The sequence below is a fragment of the Oryctolagus cuniculus genome, chromosome 17 (assembly GCF_964237555.1).
Source record: "Oryctolagus cuniculus chromosome 17, mOryCun1.1, whole genome shotgun sequence".
Classification (NCBI taxonomy): Eukaryota; Metazoa; Chordata; class Mammalia; order Lagomorpha; family Leporidae; genus Oryctolagus; species Oryctolagus cuniculus.
This window is the reverse complement of record NC_091448.1, coordinates 38,787,991-38,815,346: the sequence shown is the minus strand read 5'-3', so window position 1 is coordinate 38,815,346 and position 27,356 is coordinate 38,787,991. Positions and strand designations below refer to the sequence as shown.

Below are 27,356 nucleotides of genomic sequence, written 5' to 3'. Positions count from 1 at the left end.
ATAGTAACTGCAACACCATCTGCTAGGAATTGCAGCTTTGTGCTGTCTGCTGTCCAATGCTGAAAATAGTTGCCTTACATATTTTGTCCTGTGTTATTGTTTTGGGAGAGCTAGTCTCCAAGCCCAAACTTTAATCTGAAGTTCTGTTCTATAAAATAACAGTAAAGATAATAGTAACACCAACAGGGGGTGGGCTTTGGGCAGGCAGTTAAGATGTTCTTCGGGATGCCTGTACCTATATTAGGATGTGTGGGTTCAAGTCCCAGCTCCATCTCTGACTCCACGTTCCTGCTAAATCTCGTCCTGGGAGGCAGCAGGTGACCCAATGGATGGGAGCCCTCTCTGTCTGGCTTTTTATCTGTCCCTGTATCTCTGTCTCTCAAATAAAATGAGTAAGTCAAAATTTTAGAAAGACAATAACTGCAATAAGAAAACTGAAATTCATTTCCTTTTATGGACTGCTTTCTATGTATCAGATACTGTGCTGTGTGCACTTTATGTATATTATTTTAATGAAACCCCACAACATTGTGGAATAGACATTATTAACTCCCACTGCACAGAGAAAAAAAGTGAGGCTCCTGGAGGGTGAATGATTTACCCGGGACTGCAGGCAGGTGTGGCCACACCTCTGATTGCATGTATGTGTGTATGGGCACATATGTATGCTTACACACAGGCATACACAGACCACACTCATTGTGCATTTCGAGTTTTTATGCTTTAAAAATGTTTCTTGCTCTGAGAGTTAAAAATCCCCTTCCCTCAATTTATGTTAAATAGACTGAGAGCCTCGGTCTGTTAGATATTAAGTTTCCCAAGCACACCCCACGGTGAAATTCTCTCCATCTGGGGCCAGTGCAGGCATGGGCAGCAGAGATACTGTCTCTGTTCCCTTGCCAAGGACTGCCCTGGACCTGAACTTGGGAGGAGGCGGGGTGCGACTCTTAGCAAGCCTTGGCGTGGTAGACCCGGCCTTCCCCTGGGGCCGGGAGGCCTCTGGGCTAGATTTTGTAAGAGACTAAATTCAGAGAAACAAAAGTGACTCCCTGAATACGCACAAACGGACAGCACAGAGCACTTGGAAGGGGCGCTGGAGACAGGATCCCCTGGTTGAAGCAGGGTCACCGCCAAGCACTCCCCAGAGGCGGCGAGAGCCGGCGTCAGGAAGGACCCGCAATTCAGAGAGCGGAGGGCGTGCGCCATGCTGAAGGCTTCCCCAAGTCAGCGCGCCCCGCTAGAGGCTGGGAGGAGGGGAGTTCCCGGGAAGCCTTCCCTGGCACTCCTTCACGGGCAGGGCTGATAAGCTCAGAGGGACAGAAGCCTCCAGGTAGCGCGCTGCGCTCGCTCGCTCGCAGATGGAGAACTCATGCATAGTAGCCCCTCTCGGAACAGAAAAGACACGGTCCTACTCAGAGGAGAGCGCAGAGATGGCTACTGCTTTGAGGGAAGGCAGAAATGACGGTGTTGTGTTATTGCTATCACCTTTCTCTAGAAAATCGTCGCACCACATCGGTCCGCAGCCCTCCCGCACGCAAAGTTCCCCAGGTGCAGTGCAGTCCCAAGTTGGAGAACCAAACGCGAGCTCTTGAAGGTTCACCTCCACCTCGCCGCCCCCTCTTCTCCAGCTCAGCCCCGAGGGGCCCCCCGGCAGCGTAGGACTCGATCCACTTTACAGACTGGCCCTGGGCAGTTTACACAGCTTGCTCCGCTGCCCGCCGCCAGCAGTGGCCGCCCAGGCACCGTATGGCCGGGGGCATCCCGTAGCACGAAGGGCGAGTCGCTCCAGCCTAGGCGGCGAGGCGCGGCGGCCCCGTGCCACCCTGGGTGAGGCTTCTTCTCCGCTCTGCCAGTCCCTCCCGTCTGGCTGCTTCCCCGCCCTCGCCCCCGGCCCTCACTTTGGAACCGCGCGCCGGTGTGGTCCCGTCCCAGGCTCGGGTCCGCGCTGCCCCGGCCCCGTGTGTGAAGCCAGAGGAACGTGAAATGTCCCCTCAGACGACCCGGCCGCGTGGCACGACCGCGAAGTGCCAGTGCGGCTCCAGCGCGCGGACCCCGGCCCGCCGGCCCCAGCCCCCGTACCTCCGCCTCCTGGCGCAGCTCCCGGCCTACGCGCCCCACGGGCTCCGCGTCCAGGCCGCCCCACAGCAGCAGCGGCAGGGCGTGCAGCAGGAGGCCCACGCGCGTCCGCATCCCGCCGCCGCCCCTGCAGCGGAGCGCTGGATCCCCGGGATGCGCCAGGTCGGCACCGCCCCCGCGCGGAGAGGGGCAGTCCCGGGGCTCGCGGGTGGCTCCTGCGCAGCCCTTCGCCGGCAGCCGGCGCGAGGTCGTCCAGCCTGGGCAGTGGCTGCCCGCCGGCCCGGCGGCCAGAGGACCTAGGGAGGGAGGCGGGGAGGGGCGGAGGAGGGGCCGCGAGCCCGGCACTCGCGCCCCACCCACCCCGCGCCGCCGCCGGGACGCGCGGCCGCCCTGGGGCCGCTTCCGCCCGCTGCGCAGCCGCGCCCGGTTCTCTGGGCTCCTGTTGATCCGGATCTCTCCAGGGAGGGTCCGGGAAGAAAGGTCTTCTGGCATTCGGCGGTTGCCCGAGACTTCGACGAGGAGGGGTCCTGGGTCACCCGAGGGCCTTTGATTGTTTCTGTCAGGCGGGGAGCCAGGCCCCGGGTGTGAAAGGAGCTGCGGACTGGGGTCAGAAGACCCGTGTTTGCGTTCACCTGCCGGCGGTTTAGTTCTTCAGTCACTCCCTCCCTCTAAACCACTTTTTTTTTTTTTTTTTTTTTTTTTTTTTTTTTTGTATCACGTAGGGATAAGGATCATATCAGTGTCCTGTGAAGGTCGGGAGATTTCTAGCTCGGTGAGTGACGGTCCATTGTCCAGGCGCAGCCGTGCGACACGCAGGTGTCGGTTTCCTCATCCGCAACAACGGAGTATACTTGGGTCCTAGGGTTGCGCGAGGGTGAAAAGAGAAAATGAGTGTCCAGTGTCTTCCCTGTCCCATCAAGTCGTTATGAGGATCGAGAGAAGCAATGCGTGTGAAAGCCTCAGCCAAACACACGGTGAGCCAAGGCAACCGGTTTTCTCTGCTTTCACAGCCCACAGCGGTTGCCACCAGGATACAGAGCTGCTGGGACCCTGGTGGGATTGGGATGAGTTCATGTGCACTCTACAAAGTGCTAAACAAAGAAACAAAAACCCACAGTGTTCTAACCCTGAGGCTACAGGCCCTCTGGAGCACGTGGTATTTTGTGCTATTTAGAAAAAGACAGCCCCTTGGGTGGGGAAATTGAAAAAAAAAAGTCTTTGAATAGAGGTTTTAGAAACAGGCAGTCTTTGGGTGAGACTAATTGGAGACAGGCCCCGGTCTTCTTGCAAACAACCAGTGAAAAAGGGGCTACATCCTGGGGGCCCAGTTAGAAACGGACACTGCTCTGGGCAGACCAATGAAGACCAGGACAGCCTTCCACGCGCAGATGTCCCTGTGTCAGGGACTCACTGGAGGAACAGAGCGAAGCCAGGGTTGTTTTTTTTGACAGTCTTCCTCCCTTCCCCTGAGGGAATCCTTGTGCACAGCTGTGAGGAGTGGCCCTGCCTGGGTCCCTGCCCCAGAGACAGAGGGAGGCCTGGCCTGACTCTCAGAGAGCTTCCCGTCTAGGAAAGCCCTGCCTTGAGCCTAGGGCAGGGAGACTCAAGAGGAGTGGGACGGAGTGGCCAGATTTAGCAAACGAAAATACAGGACCATCTGTTAGACTTGAATATCAGATTAATGTATGCAATATTTGGGACATATTAATACTAAAAATTATATCATTGGTAACTTGAAATTCAAGTTTAGCTGGGCACCTCTAGTTTATCTGTCAACTGTAGTATATGTGTGTGTGTGTGTGTGTGTGTGTGTGTGTGTGTGAAAGTTAGAGATACGGCAAGGAATACTGTGGCCTTAACCAGGCAGATAGCCTGCTTTAGGGGAGGGAACTGTGAAGAGTGTCAGTCATTAAGAAAACTATGGGCCAAGCTGTATTCAAATCTGGGGTTGCCAATTCTCTCTCCATGCTGAATCTCTCCATCCCCACCTCCCAGCACATCCCACAAATTATTCACTTTGGCTCACTATGGAGAGGGCAGAAGAGGGGAAGGCACAGTTCTTTGGAGGACTGAGTGCCTGGGAAAAGATGGGCTTGGCCACCAGAAAGCTGATCTTGCATCTCAAGGGAGCCCTGGTCTCTGGACCTCTCAAACTAGCACCACTGCTGTGTTTGAAGGTTGACTATCCCTGCCTTGCTCTGTGTCCTGGGTTGAATTGTTTGATTCTATCCTTGCCACTCTCTATTCCACCTCTGCTTGTAGTCATCTCTAGGTGCTATCCAGACTTAGAAGTCCTTGCTGGAATTCCTGCAAAACAGGAGAGCTTCCACCCCCACAGTGCTGTAGGCTTCCCCAAGGCCTTGGCATAGGATGTCTCCATTTCCTGGGGAGAGAGCATGTTCTGTGTTGGGTAGCAAGAGCCTCTGGTTCCCTTCCACCTCTGAAGATTACTCTTTCATCCCAGAGCACAAATCTGTGGTCTTCTTCAAAATCCAGGCAACTCCAAAGTACTACTACTGAACTGCAATGTGTTTTCACTTTGTGGGACACAGTGGACCACACTGTTTTGGATGTCTGGGGTGGAGGGTGGGGAAGATGACAGCTTGCTACATGTGCCCTGGGAGGATCCAAGAGATCTGAGGAGGAAAGGAAGGGCAGTGTATTAGAAAAAGGCTCAGTCCGCAGTGAGTGTCTGGAGAGCGATGGGAGAATAGCCCTGGGATGCAAAAGCAGCCCTCTCCCAAGACAGTACTGTGGAGGCAAGTCCCCGTGTTGATCTAATATCATTATTTCTTCCTCTGGTGGACATGGGGGCAGGGATGAGAAGATGAGTTGGGACAAATAATAATGATTGATGCGTGTGATATGTACTTTATATAACATCTGCTATGCTTGTGATATATACTTTATATAGTCAGAACATTGATCTTGGCCACTTCCTTATGATAAAGCTATTAAAAGCATTCTTATTTGATTTTCTAAGATTTCTTTATTTATTTTTAAAGGGAGAGAGAAACAGAGTGAGAGAGAGAGAGATCTTCCACCTACTGGTTTACTCTCCAAATGGCCACAACAGTCGAGGCAGTCCAAGTTGAAGCCAGGAGCCAAGTGGGTAGCAGGAACCCAAACCCTTGTGGTTTTTTTTTTTTTTTTTTTTTTTTTTTTGGACAGGCAGAGTGGACAGTGAGAGAGAGAGACAGAGAGAAAGGTCTTCCTTTTGCCGTTGGGTCACCCTCCAATGGCTGGCGCGGCCAGTGCACCACGCTGATCCAATGGCAGGAGCCAGGTACTTATCCTGGTCTCCCATGGGGTGCAGGGCCCAAGCACCTGGGCCATCCTCCACTGCACTCCCTGGCCACAGCAGAGAGCTGGCCTGGAAGAGGGGCAACCGGGACAGAATCTGGTGCCCCGACCGGGACTAGAACCCTGTGTGCTGGCGCCGCAAGGCGGAGGATTAGCCTAGTGAGCCGTGGCGCCGGCCTACCTTCTACTTCTTTCCCAGGTGCACTAGAAGGGAGCTGGATTGGAAGCAGAGATACTGGGACTCGGACCTGCACTACTCTATGGGATGCCTGTATTGTAGGTGACAGCTTAGCCTGCTGTGCCACATCACCAGCCCCAAGCATTCTTATTTTAAATATGAGGAAAGTGAGGCAAAGAAATTATATCACTTTCCAAGGTCACACAAATCTAGTTATGGAGCTTGGAATCAAGCCTGCATGGCGTCACTCTGGATCCTGTTCCCTTAAATACTACATATGTTGCCTCAAGTCAAATTTATAAAGTGTAGTTTTTGGGTCACCTGCACTGAATTGCCTGAGCCGCTTGTTAAGAATTCAGATTCCTGAGCCCCACTCCAGACCCACTGAACCACTAACTACTAAATATTGGTGCCCAAGAGGAGGGTGGCTCTAGATTTTCCAAATGTCTGGTGCTCTCCTTCCCTCCTGCCCATCTTCACAGGGCAGGGTTCTTCACACACCTCCTCTTCAAAACAGCTGCTTCCTCCTTCTTCCTCTCTTGGCTCAGATCCCCAGTGCCTCTCGGCCTCCCCACAGTGGACAGGCCTCTGTGGCTCTCGTGCCAGGGCCTCAGCATGCTGCCATCCCAGGCCATTCGTCCTGCTGTGACAGAAGGCAACAGCAGGACCCCCTTGAATCAGGCAGGATGTGTGATCCTGGATGAGGATCCTCTGGGCCTCAGTTTCTCTCTTATTATGGGAACAATCAGCTTTGTCTCTGCCCCTTCCTCTTCCCCGGGAAGTCAACACAACACAAAGTAGATTTTATCGAGGAATTCTGGGCTCTGGAGAAAAGAACTCACGGGACAATTAACTGAAAGAAACCACAATAATAGGAATAATGAGGATGTGAGATTAGTTTGAGAGACTTGAAGAGGAGACTTTCCCCAGACTTGTGGGAATTTTACCTGTGATAATTTGCATCCATTACTGACCAGAGCCTCTGCATTTTTTAAGTTATGATTCAATTCTAGAAATCCTGGTTCTCTAGCAACCACCTCTGCCTCTGGAGGAGAAACACTTTCTGTCTCCAGCAAATGCAGATGTGGCCTCATCAGCCTGGGCCACGTCCACTTATATACAACCCACCTACCTCTCTCTGCCAAAACACATGCACAGGCTCGTTAGGGTCTGGACAAAGCAAGGCATTTGGAGTAAGAGAGACCTGGGTTTAAATCTTGACTTTTTCCTACTGTGTGACTTTTTCAAGTTAACCAGCCTGAGTTTTGCAGTTTTAGAATGGGAGAAAGACAATTCTTGCCTTTTCTGTTACTCTGTGTGCTATGAGGAGCAAGCTAGACCATTAGTAACTTAAACCCTGTGACGTGCTGGATATTGGGTGCATACACTAGCGTACACTCATGTATTCTGTGCACATTTTCATAATGAGCATGTTCACATCAAGATGACACATACAAGCCTGCCCCAGGACAGTTGCACTACCACCTCCTCACCAGGCAATGCTCTCGAGCTCAGAGCACCCCCATGCTCCCTAACCCTCATCACAGTTTAGCAAGGCATCAACATCTTTTAATTTGTTTTTTACTCACACCAGGGCCCAGGGGACATGCAAGGAGCACAATAAATGCTTGGCCAATCTGGCGCAATGCCCCATTTCCCTTCCACATAAAGGCTTTCTAACCACCAGGCATCTGGCCTGCAAGGCTGGGCCAAGACCTGCTCAGCATCTGCTGCTTTGCTTAAAAGACCTGCTAACAGGAAAGTGTCTGGTTCCTTTCCACCGTGAACAGGAAGCGCCTGACACTGTTGGGAGAACAGGGATAGCCCGGTCATTTACAGGGAGCTCCCTGCTGTGGCACTGCAGTCTTGGAGCAATCATCAGGGGAGGCCTGCTCTCTAGGAAGGCCACGGGACCAGGGCTCCAGAGACACCTCCCCTAGGGGAGGGGGTGGGGTGGTGACAAGGCTACAACTGCCTGTGGCACTTGGCACAAAGCAGCTGTCATTGTAGCTGTCATTCTTTCAACAAACACTCACCAAACACTTACTCTGTGCCTCATGGGAGACACAGGAAGGTCCTAGATAAGGTCTTTGAGCCTAAGAAGTTTACAGACAAGCCAGAAAGACAAGTCATGCCTTTTGTTTATTTATTCACTTGTGAACTCACGAAATACAAGTGTTTTTCTCTTCCTTTTATGTTTTAGATGTTTACTGTTTTGGGCACTGTGTTAAGCACTGGAGTTTCAGAGAGGAATTATACAGCCCAACCAGAGAATAAGTCAGCAAGGTGTGTAAGCCTGAAATTATTTGGGACAACTGTGAGCTCCACAGGATTTCAAAAGGCAAAAACTGGGGAGCCAGTATAGCCCTGATATTCCATGTTTTTTTAAAGATTTATGTATTTATTTGAAAGAGAGGAGAGGCGGGGCGGGGAGGGGGGGAGTCTTCCATCTGATGGTTCATTCCCCAGACGACTGCAACGGCTGGAGCTGTGCTGATCTGAAGCCAGGAGCCAGGGGCTTATTGCAGGTCTCCCATATAGGTACAGGGGCCCAAGAACTTGGGCCATCTTCTACTGCTTTCCCAGGCCATAGCAGAAAGCTGGATCAGAAGAGAAGTAGCTGGGACTAGAACCGGCATCCATATGGGATGCTTGTGCTTCAGGTCAGGGTGTTAACCCACTGCGCCACAGTGCCAGCCCTTGACGTTCCATATTTGAGTCCCAGCTGCTCTGCTTCTGATCCAGTTCCTTGCTAATGCACCTGGGAAGGCAGAAAAAGATGGCCCAAGTGCTTGGGCCCCTGAAACCCACATAGGAGACCCAGATAGAATGCCTGGCTACTGGCTTCAGCCTGGCCCAACTCTGGCTATTGTGGGCAACTGAGGAGTAAACTAGCAGATAGAAGAGTGTCTCCCTCTCTCTCTTATTCTTTCTTTCAAATGAATACATAAACAAATAAATATTTTTTAAAATGAGGCAAAAATTACTGTGATCCAGATTTTATTTTGGTGTCAACAATAACCTCTGCTTGTTACCTCTGTCACCTCCTATGGTCCATTGTCTCCTCAAAGCAGCCACCAGAGTAATCCTGGCAGAACTGGTCGGGTCAGGCCAGGCCTGTCTGCTCAGATGGCTCCCTCTAATGGCGTCCCTTCTCACTCTGAGTACATTTACACTCAAGGCCGTACACCAGTGGTGGAAAGGGAAGAGAATAACCCTCAATTCTCCCTTTCTTCCCCTCTTTCCCACCAGGCCTCCCATTGGCCAGTTCTAGCTGGAAGCTACCACTCGAGGGAATTTCTGAAATGGAAACAACACAACTTGAAGACCAGGGGGACTGGATGAAGGGCACAGAGGCCCAGGACCCAGGTCTTTGCAGATAGCTTGTGCTACAGCTTATGTGTAAAATGTAGCTGCTCTCTCCCATAAATATGCAGACTGAGGCCAGGATAGTGGAGGTAACAGGAAGTAGGATCTCACAGTATAAAGAACGACTGGGTGAAGATTCAAGTTTGTAAAATCTCCAGGCAAAAGCCTGGAAGACAGGAGAGCACAGGAGTCATTGTGTGGTAGACAAGGGCCCATGGAAAGAAGCCCGAGCGTGGAAGATCTGGGATGATCTCTGCTTCAAGTTTGGGAGACCAGGACCTTTGTGAATAGAATGGAGAGCATGATCCAAAGGCTTGGGTATGAGTTCTGCTTGTGTCCCTAATTAGTTGCATGACTTGGTAAAGAATTACACCTTCCTGAGCTTCAGCATTGCCGTCTGCCAGCTGTGGATAAAAGCTATTTCATAGACGTGTTTAAATTCTTCACAAGTTCTCCGCTGCAGTCATCGAATGCCCAGGCCCTTCAGGACGTGGCTGCTGCCTTCTTCTTATTTCCATTTCTCACCACTCTCCGCCCCTGCAACTCCACACCTCAACTGGACTGAACCACCTAGAATTCCCAAAACTCTGCTTCTCCCCAGTCCTAGCAGGCGACGAGTGTGCTATTCCTGGTGTGCCCCCACTGGCTAAACCCGTCCTTGCTTCAGAGCCCAGTTTTAGAGGCACTACCTGCAGAAAGTCTCCTTTCATGGGGGGCAAGATGCCCTTCCTCTGTGTTTTCACAGCACCCTCCACATCCTCCAATCTTAGCATGTTCAGCAGTTGGTAGGAATCCCTGGTATCAGACTGTGGTTCTTGGAGGGCAAGGGCTATGTTTCAGGGCTTTCCAAGGCCTGTGGCATTGTTAACCTCCTGAGGAAGCAGTTGAATGAACAGTGAATAAATGAATGGTGGTAAAAATTTAAGAAGGCAATGATGTGCAGTACTTTCTGTATTTCTTTCTTAAAAAATTATTTAAAAAAGAGGGGCTGGCATTGTAGTGCAGTGGGTTAAGACATCACTTGTGATGTAGGCATTCTATATTGGAGTGCTAGTTCTAGTCCTGGCTGCTCTGCTTCCAATCCAGCTTCCTGCTCAATGTGCCTGGGAAAGGAGAAAGTGTGATGGCCCAAGTACTTGGGCACTGCTACCCATGTGGGAGGCCAGGATGGAGTTCCAAGCTCCTGGCTTTGTCCTGGCTATTGTGGCCATTTAGGGAGTGAGCCAGCAGATGGAAGATTTCTTGCTCTCTTTCTCTCCCTCTCTGCTTTCTTTTCAAACTAAATAAATTGGGGGGAGGGGTAGAGAACAGCCTGGAAGATCCCTTTCCTCCCTCTACAACCCAGTTCTTGTCCTGCCGCTGCCATGCCTAATGTCTCCTCCAGGCTGCCTTCCTCAATAAATATATGCTAAATGGTTAAATGGTTTTTAGTTATGGAAGAATTTTATTCCTTTAGCCTTGCTTGTTTGGACCTGTCTAGAGGGTTCTATGACTCTCTCCATCTAGAATTGAGGCAATTAGGGCTCATATAGTGAGGAAAGATGACTTCATGCCTTTTCTTCTGACCTGAAGGCATGAATCCTGACCTTATCCTTCACTTCTATCCAGTCTCCTCCTCCATGTTTCCTATCTCAGTGAATGACACCACCCTCTGGCCACTTGCATAAGTCAGGAACCCAGAATTCACCAGGCTCCTTTCTCTGGGCTCTTGTCCAGTCTACTCCTTAGGTATCTGGGACCTTTTCATTCACCTCCACTTCCACAGCTACTACCTAAGTCCAGGGCACTATTATCTGTCAGTGGAACGTTTTGCACTGGCCACCTCACTGGTCTCCCTGCTTTCAGGCATCCCTCGTTTCTAAGTGTTCTTCATTCTGCAACTGGAAAGTACAAATCTGACCTTACTCCTCCTTTAAAAAAATATTTATTTATTTGAAAGGCAGAGTGATAGGGGTGGAGGTGGGGAAGAGAAGTTTTTCATCTGCTGGTTCACTCCCCAACAGCTCAGGCTGCGCCAGGCTAAAGCCAGGAGCCATGAGCCATCCAGGTCTCCCATGTGCATGACAGGAACTCAAGCAGTTGAGCCACCATCTGCTGCTTCCCAAGCACATTAATAGGAAGCTGGATTGGAAAGGACTCCGATTGGCACTTGGATATGGGATGTAGACATCCCAAGCCAATCTGCTATGCCACAATGCCAGCCCCTAAACTCTTCTTTAGAAACCTCTGGTGGGGCTGGCGCTGTGGCATAGCAGGTGAAGCTGCCACCCGCAGTGCCAGCATCCCACATAGGCGCTGGTGTGAGTCCCAGCTGCTCCAGTTTTGATCCAGCTCTCTGCTATGGCCTGGGAAAGCAGCAGAGGATGGCCCGGGTCCTTAGGCCCCTGTACCCATGTGGGAAGACCTGGAGGAAGCTCCTTGCTCCTGATCAGCACAGCTCCGGCCATTGCAGCCAATTGGGGAGTGAACCAGCGGATGGAAGACCTTTTCTCTCTCTCTTTCTGCCTTTCCTTTTCTCTGTGTGTAACTCTGACTTTCAAATAAATAAATAAATACTTAAAAAAAAATCCTCTGGTGACTCTGTCCTCATGATAAGGCCCACATTCCAACATACTTCATAAGACTCTAGCCATTTTGCTCCTGCTTTTCTGGCATTATCTCCTACCATCCTTCCTTTGAGCGTTTACTCTAGACATTGATTTACTTGTTCTATGAGCAGTTTGGAAAGTCCTTTTGCCCATTTTTTTTTTTTTTTTTAAGATTTACTTATCTGAAAGGCAGAGGTACAGAGAGAGGGAGAGACAGGAAATAATCTTCCATCTGCTGATTTCCTCCCCAAATGGCCGCAACAGCCAGGGGTGGGCCAAGCCGGAGCCAGGAGCCTGGGACTACATCTGGGTCTCTCACAAGGGTGGCAGAGGCCCAAGCACCTCTTCTGCTGCTTTTCCAGGCACATAAGCAGGGAGATGGATTGGAAGTGGAGCAGCTGGGACAGGACAATGCGCCCATATGGGATGCTGGTGTCGCAGGCAGTAGTTTTACCAACTACGCAACAACGCTGGCCCAAAATAAACCAATCTTTAAAAAAACAAAAATCATAAAACAAAGTGGACCAGTGTTGTGGCAGCAGGTAGAAGGTTAAGCCACCATCTGCAATGCTGGCATCCTATATGGGTGTCCATTTGTGTCTCTGTCCTAGCTGATCTGGTGCCTGGGAAAGGAGTGGAAGATAGCCCAAGTGTGGGAGACTCAGAAGCTACTGGCTCCTGCCTTCGTTTCTGTTTCTGCCTAGCTCTGTTGAAGCCATCTGGGGAGGAAACCAGCTGATGGAAGACCTCTCTCTTTCTCTCTCCCTCTCTGTAACTCTTCTTTTTTTTAATTTTTTTTAAAATTTTTTATTTGACAGGTAAAGTTATAGACAGTGAGAGAGAGACAGAGAGAAGGTCTTCCTTCCGTTGGTTTACTCCCCTAATGGTTGCCATGGCCGGCGCTGCGCCGATCCGAAGCCAGGAGCTGGGTGCTTCCTCCCGGTCTCCCCTGCGGGTGCAGGGACCCAAGCACCTTGGCCATCCCGGGCCACAGCAGAGAGCTGGACTGGAAGAGGAGCAACTGGGACTAGAACCCAGTGCCCCAACCGGGATTAGAACCTGGGTGCCAGCGCCGCAGGCGGAGGATTAGCCAAGTGAGCCTCGGCGCCGGCCTGTAACTGTCTTTCGAATAAATAAAAATTTTTTTGAAAACTGGTTTATTTATTTGAAGAGCTGTGAAAGGGATGGGTGGTATGGCGGATCCTGTAGCCACTGGTTCTGTCCCCAAACGCCCGCAATATTTTTTGCTCATTCCTTCACTCAGTCAACTTCTGCTCATCACCTAGGGATAGGCTCAGATATCACACCTTCCGGGCAAATGTCCCTGCTGGCTGGCTGAGCTTTCCCTTTGCCTTCTCTATAATAGAGCTAAGGCCCCTCTAGGCCGTACTGCGTTATGGTGGAACCTACACACAGCGGTGTAGGATTACCAGGTTTCAAATTCCATCGCCACCCTTGGCAAGCTCCAAGACCCGGGGTAAATGAGTTCTGCCTTCTCGGCAACGTCGGGAAGATGTTTCATCAGTCCGTTGTGAGAATTAAATGAGATGATGCAAGGTGGCTGCCTGACAATTACGTGTTAGCCGGTACGATGGTACCGAAAATCTGAGCGCGATCCCCCGCCCCACCACGTTCTCAGGGTCAGGTTTGCGTGTGATTTCGTTTCCACGCACGTCTCTGTTTCTGCTACCTTCTTGTTTTCCATTCGGCAAGGTAGTCATAACAAGCCGTGAGGTGACCTGGTAGGTACCAGCGGCTCGTCACGACTTTCTGTCCCCGGGATCCAGCTCGTCCACTCCGAACGCCCCCAGGTGGCCCGAGCTCTCGGTCGGAGAACGGAGAGAACTAGGGCAAACCATTCGAAATCTTAGAGGAAGAAAGGCCTTTTCTAACCAAACAGTCTGAGTTTATAAGGTCCCCCCTGTTTCGCTTCATAACCTCGAATTCTATCTGAACCAGCAAGGTGAGGAATAGGACTGCGAGTAGGACGGTTCTAGTACGTCCAGCCTCCTCCCCCGTACTCAAGGTGGCATTGGTACTTTCTCTTCTCAGTTCCCTCTCAATAATGGTACCGCCCGCGGAGGGGAGACCAGAGAGGTCCTCAGGGCTCGGAGGCCCATTCTGGTGCACAACCACCCCTCCTTCTTTGGTGGGTGGTACGGCCCACTGCCCGCTGATTGGCTGCCGAGGCCCCGCAGTCGGCCTCAGCCCGCCGCGCCGCCCTCAGAACAGCTCCGGCCGCCGCGCCGCCTGGCTGTGGTATTCCTTGTTCTCGGCGGGCTGTGGGGGCTCCGCGCCGCGGCCGTTAGTCATGTCGGGTAGGTGACTCCGTCAGCGAGCAGCGGCAGCGGCGAGAAGGGGCCTGGCGGGGTTGGGCAGCCTTCCCGCCCACCGGAGGGCCCCGAGGGAAAACCTTCGGCCCTGAGGGAGGCTTGGGGTGGGGGGGCGGACGCGCCGCCGCCATGTTGGGCTGGAGGCACGCACGCTCCCAACGCTCTCTGGCTGCAAATCACGGCGGGAGCGCTTCGGGTCCCCTGCCTTTTGGCCGTGTCCTTGGAACCTGAGGAGACTTGCGCTCCCGGGGGAGGGTGTGTGTGAGTCGGGGGGCGGAGGCGGTCTACGCCATCCTAGGGGGCGGGGGGAGCCGCGAGGAGAGCATCAGACTGAGAGAATCGGTGCTTCTGGTTGTCCGCTCCGCCTCAGATCTTTCAGCGAGGCCTCGGGCCAGTCATCTCGCCGCCTCGTTGCCTCAGTTTCCCCACCCGTGAAGTGGAGCTGGGCCTTCCTGACTCACCCGTTCCTCAGGTGGGGGCCTGGACGCCCTGGGAGCCCTTTGAAAGGACGTTGCCTCACACGCCGCCGTTCCCTCCGCCGTAGCCGCCGCGAGTGCAGTGGGGGTCTTGGCCTGTCAGTCAGCTTCCTCCTCGCCCCGCTCTGCCATCCTAACCGCCCGCTCCAGTTGTTGGTCCCCCGAAAGAGCTGGAAGTGAGCCCCGTCTCTTAGTGATAAGCTTCCGTAGGTGTTGGTGGCATTGCCCCGTCAGACGCCCAGCCCACGAGGAGAGCAGCTTCTCCGACGAGCAGTTAAGTGGGCAGAGGCCACCCGTTGTGTGGAGGAGAGAAAGGAGCCTTAGTCGCTCCAGGACAGCCAGTGTGGATCCTGCTAAACCAGAATTTAAAAGTCAAGAAGGTGCAGGTCCTCTGGATTTAGCCGACCTAGCTGATCACACAGGGACCCAAGGGATCCACTTGCTGGGAACCCTCAGGAGCGTTAGGTGTCACTTTTTGTGGCTCAAAACCACGTTTTCCCAAAGCCATATGGTTGGGGTACAGTATGCCTTCTAGTAGAGCCTGCCTATTACGCTCTAAGGAGCAACCTGTCAGTATTTGAGAAATAAACAGGAAAGCCCCGGTAATTGTCATGTAGAAGGATGGAATGGTGTGACCAAAGAAAAGGGACAGTCTGAGGAATCTAAGTTAGCAAGAAGAATTGGACAGGAAAATGATACGTTTCTTCTAGGTTAACGTTGATATTAAAAAGCTAGAATATTGATCTTTTTGAGGGGATAAACCACTGAACTTACCTCTTGATTTCAATTTGTTTAATCCTTCCTCAAACAACGAATAACTTCCAAAGTAGACATTGGTACACCTTTCATCAGCTGCATAATTTGGGAGGAAGTCTGGTAAGGCTCCCAAGGAGGATGTGTAATTTACCAGTAGTTTAAGAAAATTAAAAATCCTGCCGTCATGAAGAAATTGACCAAGTTTCAATGTATACATTGCTTATTAAGAACTTTTGGCCTGTTCTGATTTTAGCAGGCTTAGTATAAACAGTGGCTTGTTTTTGTAGTACTAGGTAGTTTTAGGAGTTTGCAGTTTGTAAAATTCAGGCTTTCCATGTATCATAGTAGAGCTGATTTACTCCTTTAGTGATTTTCATGTGACTGAGATATCAGCTAGTTAATTGCTGCTTTGTAATTTTAGTTTTTTAAAGAAGTACTGAGATTGGCTTTCTTGTGAAAAGTACTATTTAGTAGATGCTTATTTCTTAACATTCAATTAAAACTAGAATCTAAGTTCTACTTGTAATACGATTTATACATTCTGAACTATTTCTGTAAAAGTACTACTTTGACTTTGTATAAAATAATACTTTTGTCTTGTTTTTTTGTTGAATGTTTATGTTAATAAAATTAAAAGATTGAACTACCCCTAAATAGCTAATGCCATCAATAAGTTAAATCCTTTAAACATTCCAGGTTACATTTGTAAATTTAATCCATCAGATCAACTTAACCACTCTGAATGTCTGTCAGGGCAGACTTACAAACCCAGTAAAATACAAGCACTTAAATAGTTGATAAATAAATCAAAATTATAAATATTACAAATCTGAGCCTGGCATTCAGATACTGCTTACAAATGTGAGTTATCTCATTAAAATCACAAGTGAAATAATGCCAGTTGCACATACTAAAAATTACAAAATAAAGATACTTGTCATTCTGGTGATGTGTTAGACCAGGATAATTTTCATATTTACAGACTACCCCCCCCCCCCAATAAAAAACATAGCAAAAAAAGTGCAAGCTCCCACTGGCAAAAACGAAGTACAAGCCAGCATGGTAAGGGAATGGAGTTAAATTTGCAGCTGCCCTAGAGAGTAGGGTGTAGGTCTCATCATGCAGAGACATGGATGTTCTTGACAAGGTAATATGTAAGGACAGGAGATGAAATCTTGAGCCCCATTGAGCCAGGTCATGGGAACAGAGACCCTGAAATCCTGGGTTTCTTTTTATTTTTTTTTTAATTTTATTTATTTATTTATTTTTTGACAGGCAGAGTGGACAGTGAGAGAGAGACAGAGAGAAAGGTCTTCCTTTGCCATTGGTTCACCCTCCAATGGCCGCCGCGGCCAGCGCGCTGCAGCCGGCGCACCGCGCTGATCCGATGGCAGGAGCCAGGTACTTATCCTGGTCTCCCATGGGGTGCAGGGCCCAAGTACCTGGGCCATCCTCCACTGCACTCCCTGGCCACAGCAGAGAGCTGGCCTGGAAGAGGGGCAAGCGGGACAGAATCCGGCGCCCCGACCGGGACTAGAACCCGGTGTGCCGGCTCCGCAAGGTGGAGGATTAGCCTAGTGAGCTGCGGCGCCAGCCGAAATCCTGGGTTTCTGAATTATGAGTTTGAAGGACTATCATCTCAGTGTAGGAATGGACAAAAAAAAAAAAAAAACAAAACCTTCCTAACAGAATAAGAGATAAAAAGGGAAGCCTGGAGGCAGAATGAAAAGTCTCTTGAGAATTTGTAACTTGGACAGGTGCTTCACACAATTTGGGTATTTAGCCTCCAAGAAGCCTTAAGACAGGTTGACATAAAAATTGTTTCTGGGCTGATGATAACTTTGGGGTTCTTGGTAAAAACCTTTTATGGAGGAAATTTTACAGCTTAGATTACAAGGACTCTCAGAAAAAAAAAAAAAAAAAGAAAAGCATTCACAGTAAATGAAATCACAAAACTTTAGGAAACAGTTCACCAAAGTTAATGATAAACAGGATTGCACATAAGTTCTATGTTTCAAATTATGAAAAACCTGAAAGGAGGAAACAAGCCTAAGACCAAGATGTTACCAAAAAAGGCCTCAAATTTTAGAACCAAGTATAACTTCTAGAATTGGAAAAGGTGGATAAGTTGAACAGCAGATCTAGCAGAAGAAATGATTATAGATTTCTAGATGTAGGTTATGTGATCTGTCCTTTAAAATCCAATTTAGAAGGATAAAGAGGTGAAAGTAAAAGCTTGGGAAACATGGGAAATAGAATGAGAAGTCCTGTCATGTATCTAATAGTAGATTGAGAAGGAGAAAGTTGGGGAAGAATCAATAGTTAATTCTCCAAAATAGATGAACATTTTGAATCAAGAAGCACTAGGTGCAAACATGAGACAAAAATAAATTCATATCTAGATAAGTTTTTGTGAAACTGCAGATTATGGAATACCAGTAACCTAACAAATTACGGAACAGTTTAAGATTGGTAGCAGGCTTCTTAAAAGTTGGAAGTAATTAAATGGTCCTCAGTTTGAGGAAAAAGTGGTTAGCCTTAAATTTTGCATGCAGGTTGTAACGGGGCTAGGTATCTTTCAGGCCTTTGCAGAAAGAATAAATAAAATTAAATCCAGAAAATGGGGTTCAAAAACAACGTTGAGTGAGGAAACACTGTAAATAAGCCAGTACTGACTGTAAGACATTGAATTTTATAATGATTAGAGATTCAGAAAGAAGTGAAGCAAAATTATGGGTAAAAACTATGATTGGCGTTGGAGTATTAAAGTCTTTAAATTTCAGTGGGTGTTGAAGATAATGCTTAAAATTGTTTTTTAAATATTTATTTATTTGAAAGGCAAAGTTACAAAGAGGCAGAGGCAGAGAGAGTCTTACATCCGCCAGTTCACTCCCCAAAATGGCTAGAGCTGAGCCTATCTAAAACCAGGAGCCAGGAGCCAGGAGCTTCTTCCAGGGCTCCCACGTGGGTACAGGGGCCCAAGGACTTGGGCCATCTTCTACTGCTTTCCCAGGCTATAGCAGAGAGCTGGATCAGAAGTGGAGCAGCCGGGTCTCAAACCAGCACCCATATGGGATGCCAGCACTGCAGGCAGTGGCTTTACTTGCTATGCCATAGTGCCAGCCCTGATGATAATTTAAAAAAATTTTTTTAAAGAAATTTTATTTTTTTATTTGAAGAGGAGAGTGACAGGGACAGAGAAATCTTCCCATCTGCTGGTTCACTCTCCAAACGGACTAAAATGTCCAAGGCTGGTCGAAGCTAAGCCAGGAGCTTGGAACTGCATCCCTATCTCCCACACTGGTGGCAGGGGCCCAAGCACTTGGGTGGCTTTCCCAGGCACATTAGCAGGGAGCTAGATCAAAAATGGAGCATCCAGATGTAGGATTAGCTTGCTGTGCCACAATGCTGGCATCTGAATATAATTTTTAACTTTCTCAGGAATACATGTTAAAAACTGAATATATTCAGAAAAATTATGTATGATAACTGAGTAAAAGAAGCTGAATATAAATTCTAAAGCAGAAGAAAAGCGGAACTCTATAATAGAAAGCAGGAAAGGAGTTAAAAGGAAAATCATGGTAGAGAGTTTCAGTATAACAGTAGGAATAAATAAAAACTCAACAGAATTGTAAAATACCAGATTTAAAAAGACAAAATTTACACTTTGGGGGAAAAATGACCTAGATATATGCTGCTCAAAAGTGATAATACTGGCCGGCGCCGCGGCTCAATAGGCTAATCCTCCGCCTTGCGGCACCGGCACACCGGGTTCTAGTCCCGGTCGGGGCGCCAGATTCTGTCCCGGTTGCCCCTCTTCCAGGCCAGCTCTCTGCTGTGGCCAGGGTGTGCAGTGGAGGATGGCCCAAGTACTTGGGCCCTGCACCCCATGGGAAACCAGGATAAACACCTGGCTCCTGCCTTTGGATCAGTGTGGTGCGCCGGCTGCAGCGTGCCGGCCGCGGCGGCCATTGGAGGGTGAACCAATGGCAAAGGAAGACCTTTCTCTCTGTCTCTCTGTCTCTCTCTCTCTCTCTCTCACTGTCCACTCTGCCTGTCAAAAAAAAAAAAAAAAAAAAAGTGATAATACATAAATTGCATGAACAAGAAATGTTGGAAGATGGAAAAATTACCTAGGCAAACAGCAACCTACGGATGATCCTATAGTTATAATACCAGTCAAAATAAAACTTGAACATTTTTAATGTTAATTTTATGTAATATTAAGGGAAACCACAAAGCTATGTTTGTACTTTGATGTGCCTAACAAATACAAATACAGATGTGCCTCAAAATACAGAAAACAAAAAGGACAGTTGTAAGAAATTTACAAGTGTATTGTCAAATGGGAAATTTTTAGAATCATACCTCTGTAATTAATAGAATTAATAACTAGTAAGGATGTGACCAAACTTTTTTTTTAAAAGATTTATTTGAAAGAGTTACAGAGAGAGGTAGAGACAGAGAGAGAGAGGTCTTCCATCTGCTGGTTCACTCCCCAGATGGTTGCAATGGCCGGAGCTGTGCCGATCCGAAGCCAGGAGCTGGGAGCTTCCTCCTGGTCTTCCACGTGGGTGCAGGGGCCCAAGGTCTTGGGCCATCTTCTACTGCTTTCCCAGACCATAGCAGAGAGCTGGATTGGAAGAGGAGCAGCTGGGACTAGAACCGGCGCCCATATGGGATGCTGGCATTGCAGGCCAGGGCTCTAACCCACTGCGCCACAGCGCTGGCCCTGTGACCAAACATTATTTAGACCAAGGATTAACAGAAATGATACAACTAATGAGCGTTAGAGAACGCAATCAAAATTTAGAAAATAATTATTTTTGTTGGGCACTTAAACTTTTCCCTCATAATCTTTTTTTTTTTTTTTTTCATTTGACAGGTAGAGTTACAGATAGTGAGAGAGAGACAGAGAGAAAGGTCTTCCTTCCGTTGGTTCACTCCCCTAATAGCTGCTACGGCTGGCGCTATGCCGATCCGAAGCCAGGAGTGCTTCTTCCCGGTCTCCCATGGGGGTACAGGGTCCCAAGCACCTGGGCCATCCTCCGCTGCCCTCCTGGGCCACAGCAGAGAGCTGGACTGGAAGAGGAACAACCGGGACTAGAACTTGGGGTGCCGGCGCCGTAGGCGGAGGATTAGCCAAGTGAGCCATGGCGCCGGCCTCATAATCTTTTTTTTTTTTTTTTTTTTTTTTTTTGACAGGCAGAGTGGACAGTGAGAGAGAGACAGAGAGAAAGGTCTTCCCTTTTGCCGTTGGTTCGCCCTCCAATGGCCGCCGTGGCCAGCGCACTGCGGCTGGCGCATCGCGCTGATTCAAAGCCAGGAGCCAGGTGCTTTTCCTGGTCTCCCATGCCTGGTCTCCCATGCAGGTGCAGGGCCCAAGGACTTGGGCCATGCTCTACTGCACTCCCGGACCATAGCAGAGAGCTGGCTTGGAAGAGGGGCAAGCGGGACAGAATCCGGTGCCCCAACCGGGACTAGAACCCGGTGTGCCAGTGCAGCAAGGCGGAGGATTAGCCTAGTGAGCCGTGGCGCCGGCCCTCATAATCCTTTTTACTCTCTGATTTTGCTTTTTGATAGATTTATCTCAGTTCTTCATGGTTCGGTGAGATTCTGTTTCCTCTTATTTTTCTTATTTTATAATGATAGGCATTGTGGTGATGTACAATTTCTTTTCCATTTCAGATAGCCTTATGCTCATAACAGTCATAAAAGTAGGTTGTATCCAGATTTCATTTAATATTCTTAAAGTTAAGGATTTTTAAAAATCCTTGTTCAATCTGATTAGATATCTTTACTGTAGGAAAAAGCCAATTTGATGTCACCCATTTATACAACCAGTGGCAGTATTTTTGTACCATAGATTTGTATAATTGAGAAACTTAACTGATTCATTTGATTTTTGGTGTGTTTCAGAACAGTTAGGCAACAGTGATTTTATTTCATGTTGGGTGAAGTAGGACCTCAGCAGTTGAGACTTAGAGGTATATTTTACAATTTCATATGAAATTGCGCTCATCACAAACTTAGGTCATTCATTTGACTGTTGAGTAGAAGCTGAAAGGATAGGATTTCCTCAACAATTTTTTGAAGTGACTGATGTTTTGAATTATTAAAAGCTCATAATTCAAATTCTTTTTTTAATGTGTTAATTCATGCTTTTGCAAATTTTTATTACTAAGATAAAAGGTAGAAGCAGGTACTGCTGATTTACTATACTGTACTCAGTTGGCTGAGGCTCTGAAAGCTTGGTAAAGTGAGTTAAGCAACTAACTGCTATTTTCAGCAAGTTTTTTTTTTTTTTTTTTTAAGATTTATTTATTGATTTGAAAGTTAGAAGGAGAGACCAGGATATTGCATCCACTAGTTCACTCCCTAGATGGTGGCAAAGGCCAGAGCTGGGCCAGGCTGAAGTCAGGAGCCAAGAGTTTCTTCTGGGTCTCCCATGTAGGTGGCAAGGGCCCAGGCACTTGGGCCATCTTCTGATGCTTTTCCCAGGCCATTAGCAGGGAGCTGAAACAGAAGTGGAGCAGCCAGGATTCAAATCAGTGCCCACATGGGATGCTAGCATTGCAAGTGGCAGCTGTAACCACTATGCCGCAATGGCAGCCCATGCTTTTAACAAGTCTTTGAGAATCTTTTTGTTGGTGTTGACAGCCACAGCAGAAAAATACAGAGGAATGGTATATGAGGGTCTTCAAAAAGTTAAAGAAAATGTATATCATGAAAAAATAGTATAGATTTTGACATTTTTTTTTTTTTGCAGCAGAATAAACTTACCTTTTAATTCCATCTTGCCATGAACATTTTAAGTACCCTTGTATATATTGGGATTATGGAGATATATAAGAAGATACAGTCCTGTTGATTTATCTTGTCAAAGTGCATATCTTTTTCCTGTTTTGGATCCGATTAGTTTTTTTCTTTTTTTAAAGATTTATTTATTTATTTGAAAGGCAAAGTTACAGAGAGGTAGGTAGAGAGAGAGAGAGAGAGAGAGAGAGAGGTCTTCTATTCGCAGGTTCACTCCACAGATGGCTGCAATTGCTGGAGCTGGGACAATCCGAAGCTGGCCGAAGACAGGAGCCTGGAGCTTCTTCTGGGTCTCCCGTGTGGGTACAGGGTCCCAAGCATTTGGGCCATCTTTGGTATTGCTTTCCCAGGCCATAGCAGAGAGCTGGATCAGAAGTGGAGCAGTTAGGACTCGATGTGGCGCCCATATGAAATGGCGGCACTGAAGGTTGTGGCTTTACCCGCTACACCACAGCTCTGGCTCCCTGATTAGTGAAAATACATAGCTTGAGCTTTTGAGTTGTTGTTAAAGGATGGACTTTGTTTCACATTTGTTCACTTGGTACTTGTAACCATTAGCACACATTTGTAAAGAAGTTCTCAAAGATGTAGTTTTTGTAAAAAGCGAATACCATTTGTATAGATTTCTTCTTGCATAGTATTCAATTTCTAGTTTTTCTGGCTGTAATTAATTTTTGAGATTTCTTACTGCATTTATCTATATAACCTAAAGTCAGTCTTTGAAGGAAGCATATTTTTCAATAAAATTTAAAATTCTTTCTTATGTGTTTTAGATTCTGGAAGTTACGGTCAGTCTGGGGGTGAGCAGCAAAGGTAAAGTATATATACATTTTAATATGGAAAGACAGAAGTGAGGAAAATAGATGAATTTAGTCAGGCTTATCTCTGAGATTTGGGATCTGGGTGCCTTTAAATAATTACATATTAGCTTGTCACAGGGTGAATCAACTTGTGTAAATCCGTGTTTAAGACATTTTCTTGTTTATAGTCTGTCTGCATCAGTAAATACAGAAACCTCTTAGAGAGGTTTGAACATAAATTATATTGTAAAGATTTTTTTTTTTAAGATTTATTTATTTACTTGAAAGTCAGTTAACAAGGAGAGAGAGAGAGAGAGAGAGAGAGAGAGAGGTCTTCCATCCGCTTGTTCACTCCCCAATTGGCTGCAACAGCTGGAGTTGCGCCATTCTGAAGCCAGGAGCTTCTTCTGGGTCTTTCACACAGGTGCAGGGGCCCAAGGACTTGGGCCATCTTCTACTGCTTTCCCAGGCCATAGCAGAGAGCGAGATTGGAAGTGGAGCAGCTGGGACTTGAATCAGCGCCCATTTGGGATGCTGGCACTGCAGGCGGCGGCCTTACCCGCCATACCACAGCACCAGCCCCAAGGTTGTTTTCTTTAGAAAATTTCTTAGAAAAAATAATTTTTAAGAAATTTAGGCGATTAAATGGTTATAGGTTCTTAAGAAAGCACTTAATTTTCTGATGGTATTTAATATGCTAATTTTTTTCAGAGCAGTTTTTCTTGAAGTGCTGTAATAGAAATGTTTAGCATTTTTTAGTGTCTTTATCATGCTCACAATAAAAAGAAAGTTTATTTTTATATGAATGTATGCATGCAGGAGGCTTCTCTTACTTACCAGAATTAGAGCCTGGAATGTAAACCATAAATGTTTGCAGCACAGAGTGAGATACTCAGAATAGCATCTCAGATATCTGGTCATCAAATTTAAGTTCTTGAAAACAAAAACTGATTTGACTTAATTCTCAAAAGGTAGTACTAATCTAGTTGACATCTAGCAATGTTTATTCAATGGAATGTGTTAAAAGTTAAGGGATTATAGCACTTCAGCTCTAAAATAATTGTGTTTTTTTGCACATATTTTATTTTTCTTGAGATATTGGAGTCACAGTGTATATTCACAATGTTTCTGACTTGTTAGAGCTTACATGCTATAAAATTAAGTAAAATTCAAGTACTGGTCACTCAGTAAGTAAACTGTTGACCTATGTGCCAGGTTCCACAACTCTGAGGACAAAAATAATTTCATTCTGTGACAGTAGACACATGCTTCTAAAGGTATTTAAACTGGACTTTTGTGCCACACTGTGCCTTTCCTAGGAAGTTAAATACATTTAACTAGATCTGATAACATTTTATCAAATTAACTATATTTTAACTTAAAAAGTCACCCTTTTTTGCTTTTGCTACTTATTATGGGTCTTGTCATTTTTTTTTTCTTTTTCTTTTCTTTTCTTTTTTCTTTGGTCTTGTCATTCTTATATTGCTTGTAAAACCCTGTTAAGCTGTGAAGGAATGTACGTAATTTAAATGCTGAAAAAATATAAAAACCTCTGTATGGAAGGAGACTTTGCAACATCTTTCTTTTTGTTTTCATTTTATTATTTATCCTAAAGCATAATTCTTTTGGATTTTTTAATTCTTTTTTTTTTTTTTTTTTTTTTTTTTTAGAGATTTATTTATTTATTTGGAAGTCAGAGTTACACACAGAGAGAGGAGAGGCAGAGAGAGAGAGGGGTCTTCCATCCGATGGTTCACTCTCCAGATGGCCGCAAAGGCCGGAGCTGTGCCGATCCAAAGCCAGAAGCCAGAAGCTTCTTCCGGGTCTCCCACGTGGGTGCAGGGGCCCAAGGACTTGGGCCATCTTCTGCTACCATGGGCCATAGCAGAGAGCTGGACAGGAAGTGGAGCAACTGGGTCTCGCACAGGCACCCATATGGAATGCTGGCTCTTTAGGCCAGAGCATTAACCCACTGCGCCACAGCTCCAGCCCCTGGATTTTTTAATTCTGATGAAGTTTTATTTGTGGGAGACTGTGGAAGCCAAACGTTTGGTATTTGTTTGACATTCAAGAGATCTGAGAGTGACTTTTCATGTCTTTTTTTTTTTTTTTTTTTTTTTTTAAAGAATTATTTGAAAGGCAGAGTTAAGGAGAGAAAAAGAGAGAGACAGACAGAACGCATGAGAGGGCTTTCACCTGCTGGTTCATTCCCCAAATGGCTACAACAACCTAAGTCTGGGCCAGGCCAAAGCCAGGAGCCTGGAACTCCATTCAGGCCTCCTGCATGTGCGCAGGGGCCAAGGACTTGGGCCATCCTCCACTGCTTTTCTAGGTGCGTTAGCTGGATGATGGAATGGAAGTGGAGCAACTGAGACTGCGGGATGCCAGCATCACAGGTGGTAGCTTAACCCTCTCTGACATCATCCCAAACCTTGTTTCTGTCTTTTAACAGTTTTTGGTTATCACCTTTCAATTTAAACTACAAGAGACAGGCAGGTTGACAGTTTTTCAGAAGAGCCTTGTATTTGAGATTAGAAAGTCCAAAATGACAACAGCACATTTCTTTCAAGTATTACATTTTTCTTTTACAGTTATTCTTCCTATGGAAATCAAGGGAACCAGGGCTATGGACAAGCACCACAAGTAGGTTGAAATATAAATTGTGTTCTTCGTAGTTATTTTTATCTTAAATAAGTGATGAAGTTTGAATATTTACCTAATTTTCAGAGCTATTCTGGTTATGGGCAAACGACTGATTCCTCATATGGACAAAACTATGGCGGTTACTCCAGTTATGGACAGAGCCAATCAGGTTGGGTCAGTTTGTTAAATTTGCTATTTTGGAAATTAAAATGTCAGAGCCTTCGCTAAATAGTTTACTCATCCAATCTTTAGGTTATTCACAGTCCTATGGTGGTTATGAGAATCAAAAGCAGAGCTCATATGGCCAGCAGTCATATAATAATCAGGGACAACAAAACACGGAATCATCTGGAGGGTAAGAAAATAATAAAAGTACTGAGATTTTTGTTGGGCAGTAGAAATAACACTGGTATTAAATAGATTTATTACCCAAACCTAGACTTAACCACTATTTTAGAAAAGTTTTGATAGAGTATGGATTTTACAGCTTTGTGTTCTAGAGCATGTGGAAATAGCATTATCATTTGGTTTTTATGATGTGATGTTGTTTAGCTGTAATGTACATGATTTAAATGTTAGAAAAATTTGAATCTCTGCTTTATGCCTTAGATTAAATAAAACCTACCTATGCCGTTAGACTCTTCAGTGCCCATTTTTAAAAAATTTCTGTTTTATTTTTGAACCGATGTGAATGTATTCCCTTTTCAGGGACAAAAATATTAATGTAAAAAGTGCCATAATTTATCCACATGTGTCAAATACCCTTTAGTATGTTTTAATTATTGTTAAAGGTAGGTGAATATTTACTAACAAGGTTGTAGATTTTTAAAAAATTTTCAGGTTTGAAAACTTTATTCATACTATTATTTAGTAATAAATAATTTTTAAATTATAATTTACATTTTACAGAATGCTTTTGGCTTCTTGAACTGATTCTTTGGACACCATGAGGTTGTGTCAGTAATTATCTCCATTTTACAGAGGTAAAGAATAGGTTCAGATTATGCAGCCTGTCAAGTTATATAGCTAAAAAATTGAGGCAGAATCAAGGTCTCCAGTGTTTTCCCTTTGCAGTGAAGAAAGTCATTCTAAGTGAAAATCAGTTGAATACATGAATTGGGGAGATATTTGAGGTCAAATTACCAATTTTACAGATATGAGAATGCTTTGAAAAGTTGAAAGAGTGCACAAGTAGGGACTAATAATTAGAAGTTATGCTACATAGGAGGAATAACCCTGCAAACCCTATTGTCAGTTTTAAATTTGATGAGAATCCTTTAATAAGGAATGTAGCTTTTTTTTTTTTTTTTTTTCAAGATTTATTTATTGGGGCCAGCACTGTGGTATAGCGGGTAAAGCTGCTGCCTGCAGTGTTGGCATTCCATATGGGTGCCAGTTTGAGTCCCAGCTGCTCAAATTCCAATCCAGCTCTCTGCTGATGGCCTTGGAAAGCAGGAGAGATGGCCCAAGTCCTTGGGCCCCTGCACCTGAGGGGGAGACCCAGAAGAAGCTCCTGGCTCCTGGCTTTGGATTGGCCCAACTCCATCCATTGTAGCCATTTGGGAAGTGAACCAGTGGATGGAAGAAGTCTCTCTCTGCTTCTGCCTCTCTGTAACTCTGCCTTCCAAATACATAAATAAATCTTTTAAAAAATTTATTTACTTGAGAGACATAGTTACAGACAGAAGGAGAGACAGAGAGAGAAAGTGAACCATCTGCTGATTGACTCTCCAAATGGCTGCAACGGCTAGAGCTGAGGGAGACTGAAGCCAGGAGCCAAGAGCTTCTTCTGGGTCTCCCATGCGGGTACAGGAGCCCAAGCACTTGGGCCATCTTCCACTGCTTTCCCAGACCATCAGCAGGGAGCTGGATAGGAAGTAGAGCAGCTGGGACTCAAACTGGGGCCCAAATGGGATGCTGGTGCTGTAGGCAGATGCTTAACCTACTACACCACAGTGCTGGCCCAAGAATGTAGCTTTGGAAGCATGACATACAAATATGATACAAAGAGAAATGGT

The 27,356-nt window shown here is 46.6% G+C and overlaps 2 protein-coding genes across 3 annotated transcripts in view; one reads left to right on the top strand and one right to left on the bottom strand.

The window, feature by feature from the left end:
- MMP28 (matrix metallopeptidase 28) overlaps nt 1–2,406 on the bottom strand; it is a 33,185-nt gene extending 30,779 nt beyond the window's left edge. The window contains exon 1 of one of the 2 annotated variants that reach the window (XM_017349069.3): nt 2,080–2,406. In XM_017349069.3, the coding sequence (XP_017204558.2) occupies nt 2,080–2,190 (111 nt within the window). In that variant the 5' untranslated portion in view covers nt 2,191–2,406. The remainder of the gene's footprint in view (nt 1–2,079) is intronic. The other variant, XM_002719072.5, reaches the window with a different exon arrangement.
- Nucleotides 2,407–13,690: 11,284 nt separating this feature from the next.
- The window catches only part of TAF15 (TATA-box binding protein associated factor 15), a 37,194-nt gene continuing 23,528 nt past the window's right edge, over nt 13,691–27,356 (top strand). Inside the window, exons 1-5 of the mRNA XM_008271137.4 lie at nt 13,691–13,832; nt 22,669–22,708; nt 25,287–25,338; nt 25,423–25,507; nt 25,591–25,693. Coding sequence (XP_008269359.1) covers nt 13,826–13,832; nt 22,669–22,708; nt 25,287–25,338; nt 25,423–25,507; nt 25,591–25,693 — 287 coding nt within the window. The 5' untranslated portion in view covers nt 13,691–13,825. The remainder of the gene's footprint in view (nt 13,833–22,668; nt 22,709–25,286; nt 25,339–25,422; nt 25,508–25,590; nt 25,694–27,356) is intronic.